The sequence below is a fragment of the Artibeus jamaicensis genome, unplaced genomic scaffold (genome assembly GCF_021234435.1).
Source record: "Artibeus jamaicensis isolate MK-2021 breed Jamaican fruit bat unplaced genomic scaffold, CSHL_Jam_final contig_354, whole genome shotgun sequence".
NCBI classification, from domain to species: domain Eukaryota; kingdom Metazoa; phylum Chordata; class Mammalia; order Chiroptera; family Phyllostomidae; genus Artibeus; species Artibeus jamaicensis.
This window is the reverse complement of record NW_026521803.1, coordinates 44507294-44522667: the sequence shown is the minus strand read 5'-3', so window position 1 is coordinate 44522667 and position 15374 is coordinate 44507294. Positions and strand designations below refer to the sequence as shown.

Genomic DNA, 15374 nt, shown 5'->3' with positions numbered 1-15374 from the left:
GCTGGGCACGGGGGGAAATGCACGTCCGTGGGCAGCTGGGGGGCAGCAAAGGAGAGACTCGGTCACTTCCATTGGCATCTTTGTTTCCTCCCTAGGAATTTTTTCCTAGGAACTGGAAAGCCATAATTATGTAATTGGCCGTTTGCATTTCCCTGTAATTTGTGCCTTTCTAGTCAGACTCGTTGAATCGTCGCCTTTGTCCCAAAGCTGTCCACTCTGCCGTGCGCACTGCAGCTCCCCAGATATGTGAGCGGTGGGCGAATTTCCGCCTCACGGTCGGTGTCAGAGCTTGTGGGGCCTGGCCCATGCTCCCCCGCACGCCCGTCCCTGACCGGGGGTCTCGGCCCCAACGTCCTCTGAGAAGTGATGGAGGGGCCAGGGGGCCTGGCAGCCCTGGGGCCGGGTCCACACAGACCCTCGGCTTGGGGCTGCCCCGGGAACACTGCAGCTTCGCAGTCCCCTGGGGCTCCCTGCAGCCTCGGCTCCGGTGCTGGGCCGTCCCACTTGGCCGCCGAGACCCTCCCTGGTGGCCTTGTGGACTTTCTCTCGGTTCCTGGGCCGGCCAGACGTCTCAGCCCAGCACGATGGGGTGTGAGGCTGATGAGCAGTGGCAGAGTTGACGTGTGTTTCCTTACACACCTGAGCTGGTTACTCTTTGGACTGATTCTAGTATAGTTCACAGTGAAAACCAGGACGTGGTTTAGATTTATTTTCTAACGTTCCAGTTTCCACTGCTGGAGGTGGGCTGAGGAGGTGCACCTGCTGTCAGTGAGCCCCGAGACCGTGGCGTCGTCCCCAAGCTCTTCGTCTTTGCTTACGCGTGGCTGGCTTGCTGGGAAGACCCACTGACAGTCCATGCGGGCCGCGGCCGCCTGCTGAGGGGCCCTTCTGGAGCCTGCTCAGAGACCCCCGGGCGAACGTGACACTGCGGACGCCAGGGCTCACCTCTCTCTTTCCTTCCCTCGATGCGCACGACTGAAGGCCTCGGTGGTGCTCCCTGGTGGCCAGGTACAGTCTGAGCGACATAACCGACTCCGCCGTGATTGGCTGCGACCACCTTGTTCGGCTCTGCCGCCTGGACCCGGGGCTGCTGGTGGGGCTGTGGAAGGTGAGGCTCGGGCCCCGCGGGGCCGGGGTGCCCTCCCTGTCAGCCCACGTCCGCCCCCACGTCCCGGGGTCAGGGGTGCAGCCTTCTCCCGGGGCTCACGCACGGCGGGCCATCGGGCCCTCTTACAGCCCCCTTTCTGGGGCACAGCGCCCCCCGGTGGTGTTCCCACGGACGACCAGCTTCCTTCACCAAGGGGCGTCCCCGTCCCCGCCTGGCGGTCCACGTTCCTGTCTGTTCTTTCCATGTCCTTTCTCTGCTGAAGCCTCTGGGAGTTTAACTCCCACATCTGCCCGGCGTGTTGCTGGCCCCGTGGGTGTGGCAGTGAGTGGACCTGCCCCTCAGGGGAGGGTGTAGGACCTACCCCTGCCTCAGGGCTGGCTTCCTGGGCAGCCCTTTCCTGAGAAGCAGCCGTGCAACATTCCCATGCTCGCTGCAGGCCCTGCTGGGGCTCCGGCCCTGGGTCTTACAAGCCAGCTCCCTGGTCTGAATCCCCGGAGCATGGCCGTGTGTGTTCATGGGGGAAGCCTCTACAGGACTGGGTCTCCAGCATCGCCCCCGGCCCCCTTTCCCTCCTGACCTGCTGTGCCCTCCCTCCCCCTTCTGGGTGAAGGCCCACGGGCCAGGCCGAGGTCCCCTGACCTGAAGTCCTCCACTGGTGCTGGCCGTGTAGTCCCCGGCCGAGAGTGTATATGGTCCGTCACTGTCTGGCCACTGGGGACGGCACCCTCAGATCTGCCTCCCGGGTCACCGCCCCTGGGCAGTGCAGCTGTGCCTCTGGGGACGAATGGCGCCACTTCCCATGCAGTCACGTTTCTGTGTCCCCAGCTGGAGGGAGGAGGGAGGCATGGGACCTAGCCTCCCCCAGCAGGTCTGCGAGGCTGGGCAGGTACTCGAGGGAAGAGCTTTGTGCCGTGAGTGCAGAGCAGCGCAGGGTCAGTCTGGTGTCTGGGGTGGAAAATTAAAACGTTTCAGCCGAAAAAATGTATTCTTTTTAATGACTCTGCAGAGGAAGGAAGAGCTGGCTTTTGTCGTGGCGAATCTTCATGTCAGTCGCCTCGTGGAGCGGAGCACACTGGGCTCGGCCACCGTGTAAGTACCTGGATGTCGCGTGTTTAGTTTTTGTGAAGTCGACGTGAACAGCGACGGGCTGATACCATCTGAGTATCCGGGGACCGGCCACAGAGACGTTCTGTTCCTAGTAGACACAAGCCCGCAGGCATCATGACTGAGCTGTTGCCGAAATAATCGGATTACTCACCAGGACGTGTTTGCTGTCTTTGTTCTGGGTTGAGGATCCACCCGTGGAATGTTATTTGTGGGGAGGACGCTTCCTCCCTACAGGAGGCCCATGCCTCCTGGTGCTTCACATTCTCCTTGCGCCTGTGAGCTCACACACCCGGGAGGCGCGCCGACCCTCAGTCCGCCAGTCTGCAGGGGGGCGGGGGGCGCGGGCTTGGTCACAGTGTGGGCCTTTCACTGAGTTGGAGGGTCTTCAGGTGTGAGGGAGGGGTGCTTTCCACTTCATGACAGAGGCCTTACTCCCTTTTGCCCGTCGCCTGAAGAGCCCCAGAATGTGTTTGTCACCTGTATGCACAGTCAGGGTTCTCTTCCTGAAGAAAACTGCTCATCGAGGCTGTGGGTCTCTGCCCAGGTCCCTCGCTTGTAGGGCTGTCGTAGTCGTAGTAGCAGGTGTGCAGGCAGGTGCTCTCCTGCTGGGCAGTCGGTGCCGGGGGCCCTGACCCACGGGGGGGATGGGGCCGCCTCTGCCGAGCTGCTGCCTGGGTGGTCCTGTGGACGCCCGTGGAACCCGGGTCTCTGCCTGTCTTCCTAGGAGTTGGCAGGAGGAGCCTGGGGTGCGGAGTTCCTGGTGTTGGGGCGATGGGGGTCCTGCAGTGACAGGGGCCAGTGATTTGGATGCACGTCCGATTTTTAGAGTGGTTGCAGTTCCAGCCCTCTGTCCGTGGCGTTGACAGACGCACGTGTGTCTTGTCTGCTTTGCAGCCCCTACGAGCTGCCCCCTCACGGCGCTCTCTCGGACGACAGCCCCGGGCGTGGACTGCACGGGTACCAGCTGCACCTGGACCTGCACGGCGGTGGGGCCTTCTGCCTGTGCAGCACATTCGGCAACCTCTTCACCGACACAGGTGACGCTGCGTCTCCAGTTCCAAATGTCTGAGCTAACAGTCGCCCTCCTACCTGGCCGCTTTGCCGTCGGGCGGGCTCTTTGTCCTCCCAGACCCCTGGGTCACTCTACAGCTTGTGAGACTGTCCTTGCCTCCCACCCCCAGCAGGTCCCGTCCTTAGCCCGGCTCTGTCTCCTGCCTCATCCTCTGCCTTCCGACCCTTCCCCACTCACCTTCTCTGCGGGCACATTCTTTGTCCCCGGCCTGCCACGCCCCCCTCTCCAGTTCACCAAGGCTCGTTTTAAACCTCAGAACACAGTCCCTGGGGGCACAGGGTCCCTGCGTCCCGAAGGGGACTGCATGTGCAGTGTGGAGGGGCGTGTGGTCGGCACGCCGGGCCGGGCCGAGGTGGTCGAGCGCGCTGGCGGCCCTGCGCCCTGACTGCTGCGCGGCCTCCCGGACGCTATGCCTGGAACTCGAAACGTCCGGCTGTGCCCGAGACCCTTCTTGTCCCCGTCAGTGCCCTCTCGGACCCCGAGGTGCAGGGTTTGAAGCTCTGTGATTTATTTGTACGCGTGGAAGATTGTCGTGTCCTCTGGCCTATTGTGGGCCTGTCCGTGTTTCTGAGATGAGCCTCTTTATTCCTGGTTGTGGTTTTTGCCCTGAAACCTGTTCCATCCAGTAAATACAAGCACTCAGCTTTGTGCCGACGAGCGCTAGCCTGTACGTCTCCCGTCCTCCACCTGGAACCTCCTCGTGCCGTAGCACCTGGCCGAGGGGCCCACCTCCCCGTGGTCCACGGCAGCCCGTCCCTTTCCCGTGCTGTCCGTTTGTTGAAGGAACAGAGTCTGTAACTGGTCCACGCGGTCTCGCATTTGGGATGTTTGCTTCCAGTATTAACATGCTTCTGTAGCTTGATCAGAGTCAGGGTTTTCTCTTTTTCTGGCAAGAGCACTTCAGACGTGATGCCCTGTGCTTCCTGTTGAGTTTATCGGAAGGAGGTAGCATCTGCTTGTCTAAATGTCAATTATGTTAGGAGCGATCAGTGGGTTCAGAGAATTTTCAGCCTGGCCTTTTAATGAAGACTTTCTCCATGAGGTTTACCAGACGTTCGTTGTTTTCGTCGGCGACCGTGAGATGCCGAGTCCCCGTCCTCTCATCCTCTCTGCAGCTGTTAGCCGGGGCCCCTCTGTGCAGAGAGTGCTGTCTCATTGGCCACGTGGTCCCCACCGTGTGCGGTCAGCACGGAGAGGCAGGGTGCGTGCTGGGCTCTGTCTCTGCTAGTTCACAGAACGGCGAGTTGATGCTCTGTCCGTCTCCGAAGACGACTTGTAAGTGTTTGGGGGAGATATTGTTCCCGAACCATGGATTAAAAAACACGGTTTCCGTGCTGTCTGTTTGCAGTCATTATTCTGTTTACCGTGGCCTTGACCCCGTGTGTTTCTCTGACACAACTCTGGTCACCGTGGCAGCTCGTTTGGACACGGTTCCTGTGCAGGCCCAGAGCGGGCCCTTTTCTCCAGGGGAGCCGGCCCCTGTCTGTTCCTGCTGCACGGTGGCGTTGGAGACCTGAGCCTGGAGCCCAGACGTGCCTGGTGCGCTGGGGTTTGTGCTCCTCTTAGGGTTTTCAGGAGACAGTGAAGAATTTTGTGCATTTTGTAATGTGAAGAAGTCAGTCATGCATTCACTTAAATTAACTGTCTTAGGGTTTTAATGTACTTCTGTGATTATGTATTTGTGTTTTATATCTTAGGCTGAAAGTCTTTTTCCAAACATCACAATATACAATACTTTCAGAATAACAAAACGTATTATTGCTAATAATGAACCTATGACTATTCTCTTAATTAAGAATTTCCTGCGGTTCTTATGTGCATAAGATATATCATGCTAGAAACACACAGTGAGCTCCCCTAAAATGATCTTCCTCTGTGTTACTGTGCTGCCGCTTTGACGGACAAGGAGCTTTGATGGACAAGGAGAGCTTTGCTTTGGCTGCTCTTTCATTTTCCGGATGGCCTTGCTTTTTGTACATTCGAAAACTGACCATGTCTGCCTGGTCCCCATTGAAGGGGTGGGACAGGGTGGTTCTGAGCGGGTCACTGTGCCCTGGCCCCTGCCCCTCGGTCTTTCCTGCCCCCGGAGGGGGCCCTTCATGCGAGTTTTTGCTTCTTCTTTAAACATTTCCTTTTTACTATGTATGGCTATACATCCATATACTCCTATTCCTCCCAGTTTTTAAAATATGAGTCACACTGCTCCCTTTTATGTTTTTTGCTTTCCCCCATTAATAATGTGTTCTGTAGAGTATTTTTTAAAAAACTATTTAATTGTTGTTCAGTTACAGTTGTCTGCATGTACCCCCCACTGTGTAGAGTATGCTTCACTGTGAGCCGGAGCTCCCCCTCGCTCTCTCCTTAAACAGGTCCTTTGAGAGTGAAACCAAACAGCTGAGTAGGGTGTGTAAGTGGTTTCTCTCGGTGTCCAGACGCTGCTGTTGTGCACAGTGGCATGGTGACCGGCCTTGTTCACACTCCGTTTCGTACTTTGCCAGCTGGTCTTGGGAATCCTTCTTAGAAGCAGGGTTGCTAGACCGAAGGGCAGCTGCACGTAATACTCTTGAAAACCAGCGGCACGTTCCCCTTGATGAGGTTGAACCCCTTTGTGTTTCCAACTTCATGGGGATAGTGAGTTGTTAAAATGTTTTATTCCCACGTGTGTGTGTTCCAGGTTTCTGGTATTGGTTCTTACAAACAAGTGAAGGTGTTGCTTTCCGTTCTTAGATTTGTTTGTTTTTAAAAACTTAGAAATGGTTGTTCAATATTCCTAAATGTGTCTTGGGCAACTGCTGGTGATCTGCATGGTTTTCCTCCTTTACACTGTTAGGGAAGTGAATTTTATTTCTTTATTGTCTAAAGGTGAGCACCCCGAGGTCCCTGAAATCAGCTCCTCTTGTCGTGCGTGTGCTTGTTTTTAAGTAAAACCGGTTTTAGTCACTTGATATCTAGTGTTGTTTTTATACTCACAGATTAGAATAGCTATATTTTTCATTAGAAAATCTGTTTCTGATCTAGGTATACTCAGGTTTTCTGCTTTTCATTGCATCAGTTTTAATACTTCTATGATCTCCTAGAAAATCACTTGTTTTCTTTAGGCTTATTTTGCTCTCATTTCCAGCTTTTTGGGTGACTGCTCAGCTTGTCTGATTTTCCTTGTGTTTCTTCAGGGGCTTTTCTGCGGTGCCCAGGGCCAGGGGGCCCCAGGGCCAGGGGGCCCCAGGGTCGGGGGCGCTGCAGGCTGGTCCGGAGAGCGGCCTCCCAGCCTGAAGGTGTCCGCAGCTTCTGACCGGGCTCTGCCCTGCGAAGGCCCGGCCCTGTCTTCCCCTTGGTGGACGCTCTGGCCGCCATCGAGCCCAGATCGCTGTCTCTGACCTTCAGTCCGCTGACCTTCATCCGCTGTGTGAGTGGCTGTGTGAGTGAGGGGGTCTCACCCCCTTTCCCAGCACGCGCTGCTGGGGGTGTTCCTCACGTGCCCCCGTCTCTGCTGAGGTGCAAACGCCTGCGCCCTCTGGGCTGCTGCCAGCGGAGACTCGTGTCCCTTCGGGTGGCCCCTCACTTCCAGCATTTATTTACCGATTTTTTATTTAGTTCATGTTAGAGAGAGGGGAAGGCAGGGGGAAGAGAGGGACAGAAACATTGATGTGAGAGAGAAACGTCGATCAATTGCTTCTCGCATGTTCCACGACCAGGGACGAGCCCGCTGCCAGGCACGTGCCCTGAGCAAGAATCAAACCGGCAGCCTTTCTCTCTGTGGGGCGGCGCCCCGTCCGCTGAGCCACGCCATTCACGCCGCTCCAGCATCGCCCACCCGACCTGATGCAGGGTCTCCCTGAGTGCCCGCAGGGGCCGGTGTGCTGGGTCTGGGTCTGTCTTGGGGGTGGGGTGTCTGGGACTTGCGCCTCCTCATTTGAAACTGGTGACTGTACCAGTCCTCATACCGAAGCCACGCCCTTAACGATGACGGAGATGATAGCGATAATAACATTCACGGGCACTCGTTATAGCTTCTCGCTGAATGTTTCATGTTCATACTAATTATTTTGCTTGATCTTCATCGTAAGCCCATGAGCTGGGCACTGTTCTCTCTCCCGGGGTATTGCTGACGAAGCAGCCGGATCATGTGGGTCGGTTCTGGGATTCTGCACGTTGGCCTGCGGAGACTTCATCCCACCCAGGCCGCTGCCTCCAGAGCTGAGAGCCTGCACCTGGTGGCCACGCTGTGTCCTCGGTGACATGTGTCCAGAGTGAGTCTTCCCCGGAGTGTGACTCTGTCTGGCTGGATGCTGGCACCGGACCAGTGGCCAGGTGGGGCCCTCCTCTGCCCACCTGCTGAAGCCGCCTCTGAGCCAGTTTTCTGTTAATGCTGACAAGGCCCACGCAGGTTAGCCGTGGTAGCCACATACTGGGCACTAGCTACATAAAATGCAGGGTACCGGACACCGAGATGGGGACAGTTCACCTTTGTCTGCCGTCTCCGCCATGAGAAAATAAATGTTCACCCTCAGAAGACGTGACCAAAGACGCAGGTGCGTTTTTCTGCCCATGTGGTTCCACAATGAGGAGTCAGCAGAGGGCGCTGTTGCCATCAGAGTCGTCTTGAGTCCTCTCCTGGTTCCTAGGAATCCTCTCAGGGACCAGCTGGCACGTTTAGTGAGCTCCTGCTCTGTCCTTGAGGTTGGGCACCACGGCACTTTGCCCCTGTTTTCAAAGAATGCTTTCTATACAGGAGAAGCTGTTCTGTCTTGTCCCTGGACACGAAGTGGCTCTGTCTGCTGTTTGTCAGCTGGGAGTGGCGGGAAGTCCTTCACAACTGGTTACTGCTATAGGGGCCGTGCCCAGTGTCGGGGGACAGCCCGGGGGGAGGGCTCTGAGGACGGGGAGAAGGCCGAGCTGAGTCAGCGGGGATAAGCGTCCACCTGGGGCCCTGGCAGGTCCGGCTGGGGTCACCCACGTGGCCCTGCCGGCAGAGAGCAGGCCTGGCGTGGCGGCCGGGGAGCCCAGGTCCTCATTTGCTTACAGCTCTGTGAGCCCCCCACAGTGTCCCCTTCATGCAGCTGCTGTGTCCAGGGACAGGCATCTCCGCTGGACCCGGCCTGCAGTGAATGCAAGGCTCCTTGCCCTGCCCTCTCCCCGAAGGGCGTTCGACTCTTCCTCCTCCTCCGACCTTCGTCCTCCTCCCCCTCGACCCGGGACGCTCCTCTGTGTATTTTCACCGTTCTGCCGCTCTGACCAGTCCAGGCAGCATTAACAGTTTCCGTAGAAGGACCCTGCTGATCTTTTCCAAGAAGAACTTGTGTCCCCGAATCTGCATGTCTGCCTCCTGCTGCTCTGAGTGTTGTCACTGAAGGGAAGCCAAGGGGACACACAGGTGAAGACACGTCTCGTCACCTGAACTGAATTCATGAGGCAGGAGAAGGGGGGGATGAACAGGCAGGAGGTGCCGAAGGAGCACCTCGTCCACCTGGTAAATGAAAACGGAGGGACGCTTTCCCCGTGGTAGGGCTGCCGACACGCACTTCGTTTTCTGTTCTTTGGGACATGTGGACCCACTGCGGCCTTGGGTCCCCAGAGCAGTGCCAGGCTCAGCGAGCCGCCAGGAGGTCACACAGGACTCGGGATGCAGTGGTGTCTGTGGCTACAGTTCATTCAGTGACAGGGCACTGAGCAAGCTCAGCAGAGGGGGGAGGTGCGTGGGCGATGCCGGAGGCGGTGGGGGGTGAGCTCTCAGGAGCCCTGTCCCCGTGGAGTCGCGTGAATTGCGTATTCCCCGAAGAGATGCGAGAACTCGTGTGACACGTTATCTACCTGAGAAGGTCACTTGGGCACCCTCTGCCCGGCACCACCATACTTTCAGACTCCCCAGAAGGAAAGAGATGTTCCGCAAAGGTCACACTGCGGTATAAACCGTTCAGGTGCAGTGCGCCACGCTTACCAGTCCGAGAGGGTCCGAGGTTCCGGACACGGGCCAGGCAGCTGGCCCGCAGGCCTTCCGAGAACAGAGGGGCTGGCCCTGCGCACCATCTTCTGCAGGGAGGCCCTCGGGCACCTGGAGGTGGGGAGTCCTCCCGGCCTTGGCGTGTGGATAGAGCTTGAAAGGCGACCAGCAATAGAAGTTCGGAGGAATGTGTGTGTTCTGCTGCTTGTGTCAAGCTAGTCCTTACCAGTTGTCAGAAGCTGATGGGATGAGTTCCGCACGGGGTGGCTTGTTTGGCCGTTACCAGGCCTGGGAGGGAGAGGACGCTCAGGATACAGGTTTGAGTGACCCAGTGAGCTGCTGCCACTATTCAGCTTTTATCTGCGCTGTTACAAAAATGCACTTAAACCCGAACGTCCTGTTACGTGGTTGGAACTTCTGGACGAGCAGACATTTGTGAAGGAGCGTGTGAGAGCCACGCAGGGACAACACCGTGTCTGTTTCGGCCGCGCGTATCCGTGCGCCACGCTGTGTGCACAAGGTCTGCCTCTCCCTCTCCCACGCACGCAGCACGCATTCTCCCCGGTTGCTAGCCAGTCCCCGGAAATCTGGTTTGGAAGAGCCGTGTGATGTGACATCACAGTGTTTGGTTGCATCCTGACTGCCCGGCCTGTTCTCCGAGCGCAGGGCAGGCCAGCTTCTGTTCCTCGTGGCTGTGGCCCTGTCACTATGGGCATTGCTCTGAAAATGTCCGATGATTTGACAGGTGGAAGTGACATCACTTTAAGTTCACACGTGTCTTTGAATTGAACATTGCGAGGCTTATGGTTATCAGAGTGGCCATGGTCAGCTGTGTAGGGGACATCTTCGTGGGGGTCCAGCTTCAGTGCCGTGTCTTGCAGGGTGTGTGGCCCTGGGCCCACAGTGTCCTTGCTTGGAGAACGCGGTGACACCAGGACCTACCTCGCAGGGCTCCGGGCAGGTGAAGGCCAGGCAGTCCAGAGTGCCTTCACCGGTGTTGCCGCCCTGTCCTGACTTTCACGTTTCCGTTCTAGCGGATTCCTGTCTGTTTCTGTTGGATGCATCCCGTTGCTTTAAGTGGTCACTGGACTCACAGGAGTTCCATCCTCTGCAGATACTTTTTTTCATTTCGTCTTTGGCCATGCGGTTTGGTCTGTGTTGCGTTGGTTCCCTCACAGGTTTTGCGAGTTGGATGTAAATCTTTGATTAATCCCATGCTTCGTGTCATTAATGTGAAAGTGACGTCCAGCCTGGGTCTGGTGCCCTTCCCTGTGGGGCTCTCTCTGCCGAGGGCCAGGACCCTGCTCCGAGTGTCCCCACCCGGCAGCGCGTTCAAGCTTTACTTGTGTGTTTTGTTTTGAGAACAGAGGTCTCTCCCCTGCCATGTAGTTTCTTACTAATGAACTTGTATCAAAGCCTTCCTCATTATCTTCATCCTTGCGCTGTTTTATTTTTTCCACTTATTCTTTTGGATGTATTTGATGATAATTTGGTTAGATTTAGAAATATCTCACTTGCATTTCGATCAGATTTGTATTAGATCTGCCATTAGTTCGGAAGGAATCGGTAGGTTTTTGTTTAGGGTTTTGGACTCTGCATTACCGGAGCCGGGAGAGCCGTTCCCTCCGTAAGCCCTGCGCCTTTCTCTGCTCGTGGAGGCTTCATTTCCGCGTCACCAGCGTGAGAAAGTTCTCTTAGATTACGTCTCTGCTGTTGGTTAGATTTTATAGCCTGTAGAGTTTTTGCAGTGCGTTTCTCGCCGAAGTACTGATTGCATAGTAAATACCACTCGCTGATGACGGCACCACAGTCAGTGACGAGGGGACGAACGAAGCCTGTGTCCCAGGAACTTCCTTTCCTGCCAGATGGCGGCTTGTTCGCGCTTCTGCAGCGGATACGCCCGTCTGGCCTCTTTTTCAGAAGTTCTTTCAATGTTTCTGTTGTTTGTTTTAGGTGTTTGTGGTGTGTTACCTCATATTTACTGACTCCAAAAATAGGTGTATTTTTGGAGTCTGCTGTGTCCCCTTTGCTTCTGGACACTCGTCCCTTCTGTGTTCCTCAGTCAGTGTGTGCTCTCCAAGCATTTACCACCCAGGAAAGCGGGGGGACCCTGTCTGGGGGGCGATGGCCGAGAGCCATCGGATGGGTGATCCCATCTGTGGTTGTCGGTGCGTTTTTCCTGCTTTGTGCACCTGGTGGCCCATTGGGAGCCACAGATGACGGCACCCAGACCCAGAGCCCCGCCCCCTCTGTCAGAGCTCATTGGGGTGGCCGTGCTCAGCGTGGGGTGGAGGGCTGCGTGGCCCCTCGTCGGACGTCACTAGGGATTCCACCGCGGTGGCAGTGGCAGAGCAGTGAGCCAGGGGCCTGGTGGCTCACAGGCTGTGCATCTGAGGCTGGCTCCGTCGTGACACGGGACATGTGACCGCGTGGGGGTGTGTGGCTCTGAAGATTGTTGGGGGAGCCCTGTCATCTTCTCTTGAGTCTCTGGACTCTGACTTCTGTTTCCGATGTGACCTCAAATTGAGATTGGTTCTGTCTCTTTGGTGATTTGGACTCTTCTAATCATTTAAAAGGAAGGACATGAGTTTCTTACTTTGTTTGGATTTTCGTTTTCAAGTATTTTATTTAAATAAGATATACGACTTTCACAGATACTTATTAAGGTGGTTGTGGAAATAGAATCTCTTGCTTAAAATGAGCGGCATGAGGAAGATCAGGCTGACGAGGAAGCCGAGGAATGGGTTTCCCGAGCCTGCCCTGCTGGTGTCCGCTGGTGCGAGGCCCTGGGTCTCCAGCTCGCTGAGCTCAGAGCCGCGTCTCAGACCCCCAGCTTCCCACCACTCTGCCCCCCACTGCGCCTTTACTCCTGCTGAAGGGCTAGAGCTCCTCCTCCTGGTGCTGGTTCTTTGCCTCCTTCCTGCTTCACTGTCCTGGCTGTGCTGCATCTCACCCTCTGCAGCACCCCCCCCCCCAGCTCCTTTCCTTGTTCTGGGGCCCCTCCCACCGAGCACCACAGCACTGCTCACCGTGCGGTGGCCTCTCCGACTTCTTGAATGGTCAGCAGTTCCTTGGGGAGAATTACAAGTGCATGTCCCAAGAGTAGCCCTCCCCCGACCCCCAGTCTCATGGCCATCCCCTTGGCTCCTTGGCCGTGAACTCAGCCCTGACTCTGCCCTGTGGCTAGGTGAACAGGAGTCTGCACATCTGAGCCTGGCTTCCAAGTACCACCTGAGTCTCAGGGCTGACCTGGATGTGTCTCCTCAGGAACGCTGGGAGAGAAGCAGGACAGGCGTCGCGGAGCCCACAACAAATATAACACACTCTCCCCCTTAGATGCCTTAGGGAGGGCTAGACTAGGAGAAAATAATGTATACTCAGACGGACTAGACTGACAGAAAATTGGCCCGAATTCATGCATGGGAAATCAAACTAAGTTTTGTGAAAATAGCAATCTGAACCTTTCAATACATAACAGAAAAGGCACTTTTCAAACACTGTTGATAATGAGAAGTGCGTTTTTAAAGAGTCTACGTGTATACTTTGTTCTCTTTAAAATCAGGTTAATTGTCACGGATACGAGGCACAACATGAGCAGCAAACGTGGCCTGTTGGGAGCCCAGTTAATGAAAGAAGCAGACCCTCTGGCTGGAGAGACCGGGGGCCTGGGCTGGGGAGGCGCGTCCCCTGGAGGCCGGGGTGGGGGGGGCGCTCTGTGTGCCTGTCCCTGCAGTTCACCGGGCCCTGGCCACTCATGTAACAAACGCGGAAGAGGGAGCTCTGCCCTCCTGGGCTCGGAGGCCTCTCTCTCGACAGCCCCTGGTCCGCGTCTGCGAGCACGTCCAGCTGGTCAGGTTGCACGTAGATCGGGGGTGCGGGGGTGACAGTCTCTGAACACAACTGGCTGAGAAAGAGAGAAAACCTGCACAGGCCTGCGGGAGGTTCGCGTTAGAGACCGAAAGGAAATGGGGGGGGTGTGGGGGGAGGCACTAACGATTTCCTGTCCTTAAGAGTTACTGCGACCCCATGTGATCATTAGGCCCTAATTATTACACCGTCTTGTTACTCATTATTCCTCTGCAGCATCGGACTCTGCAGCTTTCACCTGTTCCTACTCTGGCACGTATTTTGAGTTTATAGGGTCTCCCGACCTCTTTGCCCGAGATTTACACGTACGCCCGAGAGCTGCTGCTGCTGCTGCTGTTGGCTGCGTTGACTTGGGTGTGACTGACCTCAGATGGTGGGCTGGGGTCCCATCGCACTCAGTTCCCCTCGTTGGTTTTTCTGCGTAGTTGCCCTGTGCTCTGTCTTCCCTGCGTCCGGTGATTCTGCCTCTTCTTCCATTTGCCCTCGGAAAACCACTCACCATGTCTGTCAGTCTCTCCTCCCCACACTGTTTGCTTCCCGCCTTTCCTCTGTTCTGTCTGTGAGGCAAGAAGATTTCTCAAAAGAGACCTTACAGGCAAGAAGGGGCTGGAAAGAGGTATTCCAAGTCATGAAAGGCAAGGACCTACATCCAAGATTGCTCTATCCAGCAAAGCTTTCATTTAGAATGGAAGGGTAGATAAAGCTCTTCTCAGATAAGGTCAAGTTCAAGAAGTTCATCATCACCAAGCTCTTATTATATAAAATGTTAAAGGGACTTATCTAAGAAAAGATAAAAACATGTATACTAAAATGACAGCAAACTCACAATTACTAACAGCCACACCTAAAATAAAAACAAACTAAGGAAACAACTAGAACAGGAACAGAACCACAGAAATGGAGATCACATGGAGGGTTAACAACAGGGGAGTGGTGGAGAAGTGGGGGGAAGGTACAGAGAATAAGTAGCATAGGTGGCAGGCAGAAAATAGACAGGGGGAGGGCAAGAATAGTATGGGAAATGTAGAAGCTAAAGAACTTAAGACACATGGACATGAACTAAAGGAGGGAATGTAGGAGGGAGGGGGTGTGCAGGGTGGAGGGGAATGAAGGGGGGAAATGGGACAGCTGTAATGGCATAATAAAATATATTTTTAAAAAGAGTAAAAAAAAAAAAAAAGAAGGAAGATGGCCTCTAATCATTGCGGAGCAGTGGGACCTGTTATTGGAAGTACCGTGATGCCCCCGGAAGGCGGGACCTTGCTTCCTGAAGACTGTGGGTTCCCCGAGGAGCCAGGTCCCATGTGCAGAGACAGCTCAGTATAATCAGGGTCACCGTGTGGGCAGCAGGGTTCAGGCAGGAAGAGGTCAGTGTAGGTCGGAGGTGCTGCCAGCGCCCGAGGACATGCTCACTGAGCTTAGGGAGAGGGGAGGGGAGGGGGAGAGAAACATCGGTTCCTTCTCAGACACACCCCAACTGGGGACCAGACCTGCAACCCAGGCATGTGCCCTGACCGGGAATCAAACCCACAGCCCTTTGCTTTACAGGACGATGCTCCAACTGACTGAGCCCCACTGGCCAGGCACAATGCATCATACTCTTGTTTCTGGAGTCTTCTACTGTGTGGCTTCGCGTCCAGATTTTTTTCTTCCAGCAAAATACCTTTGAGTTCCGTCTGTCCTGTAGTGTTGTCAGTCATGCCAGCTCACCGAGGAGTGGTGGTCTGCTAATGTGTGCCACAGTGGGCCTCCCCGTTTTCCTGCCAACAGACTGGGAGTTCCGGTGGTTTTCTGCTCAGGGCTGTTGCCAATGAAGCTGCCGTAGAATTGTGGCAAAAGTTTTTTTTGGTGGACATGTGTTTTCATTTCTCTTGGTTAAATGCTCAGGGCTTGGAACTGTTAGGTCTTAGGGTAAGTTTATGTATTACAAGTTACCAGTTTTTTATGCATGAGAATGTCAGACTAGTTTATTAGCATGGTGGCACCGTTTTACATTCCTCATCAGTGTCTGAATGTTCTGGTTGCTCTGCATCCGACCTTGTTCCGTGTCCTTAGTCTTGAGTTGTAGCTGTTCTCCTGTGTGCTGGGAGCTCCCGGTGGCTGCGATGTGCGTTTTCCAATGGCCAGTAATGCTGAGTGCTTTTCCCTGTGCTTATTAGTCATTTGCTGTATCCTTTTTAAAGTGTGTCTTAAGTTGTCCGCCTTTGTAAAAAATGATGAGTTGTTTGTTTCTTTGTTCTAGGTTTTAGGGGTTCTTTCTGTATTCTAAATATCCATACTTT

General features: G+C 55.2%; 1 protein-coding gene across 6 annotated transcripts in view; it reads left to right on the top strand.

The window, feature by feature from the left end:
- Window positions 1-15374, top strand: part of FBXO15 (F-box protein 15) — a 33692-nt gene that overhangs the window by 12308 nt on the left and 6010 nt on the right. For all 6 annotated transcript variants that reach the window (XM_053664364.1, XM_053664362.1, XM_053664361.1 and 3 more), the window contains 3 exons: window positions 982-1108; window positions 2115-2197; window positions 3110-3252. In XM_053664364.1, the coding sequence (XP_053520339.1) occupies window positions 982-1108; window positions 2115-2197; window positions 3110-3252 (353 nt within the window). The remainder of the gene's footprint in view (window positions 1-981; window positions 1109-2114; window positions 2198-3109; window positions 3253-15374) is intronic.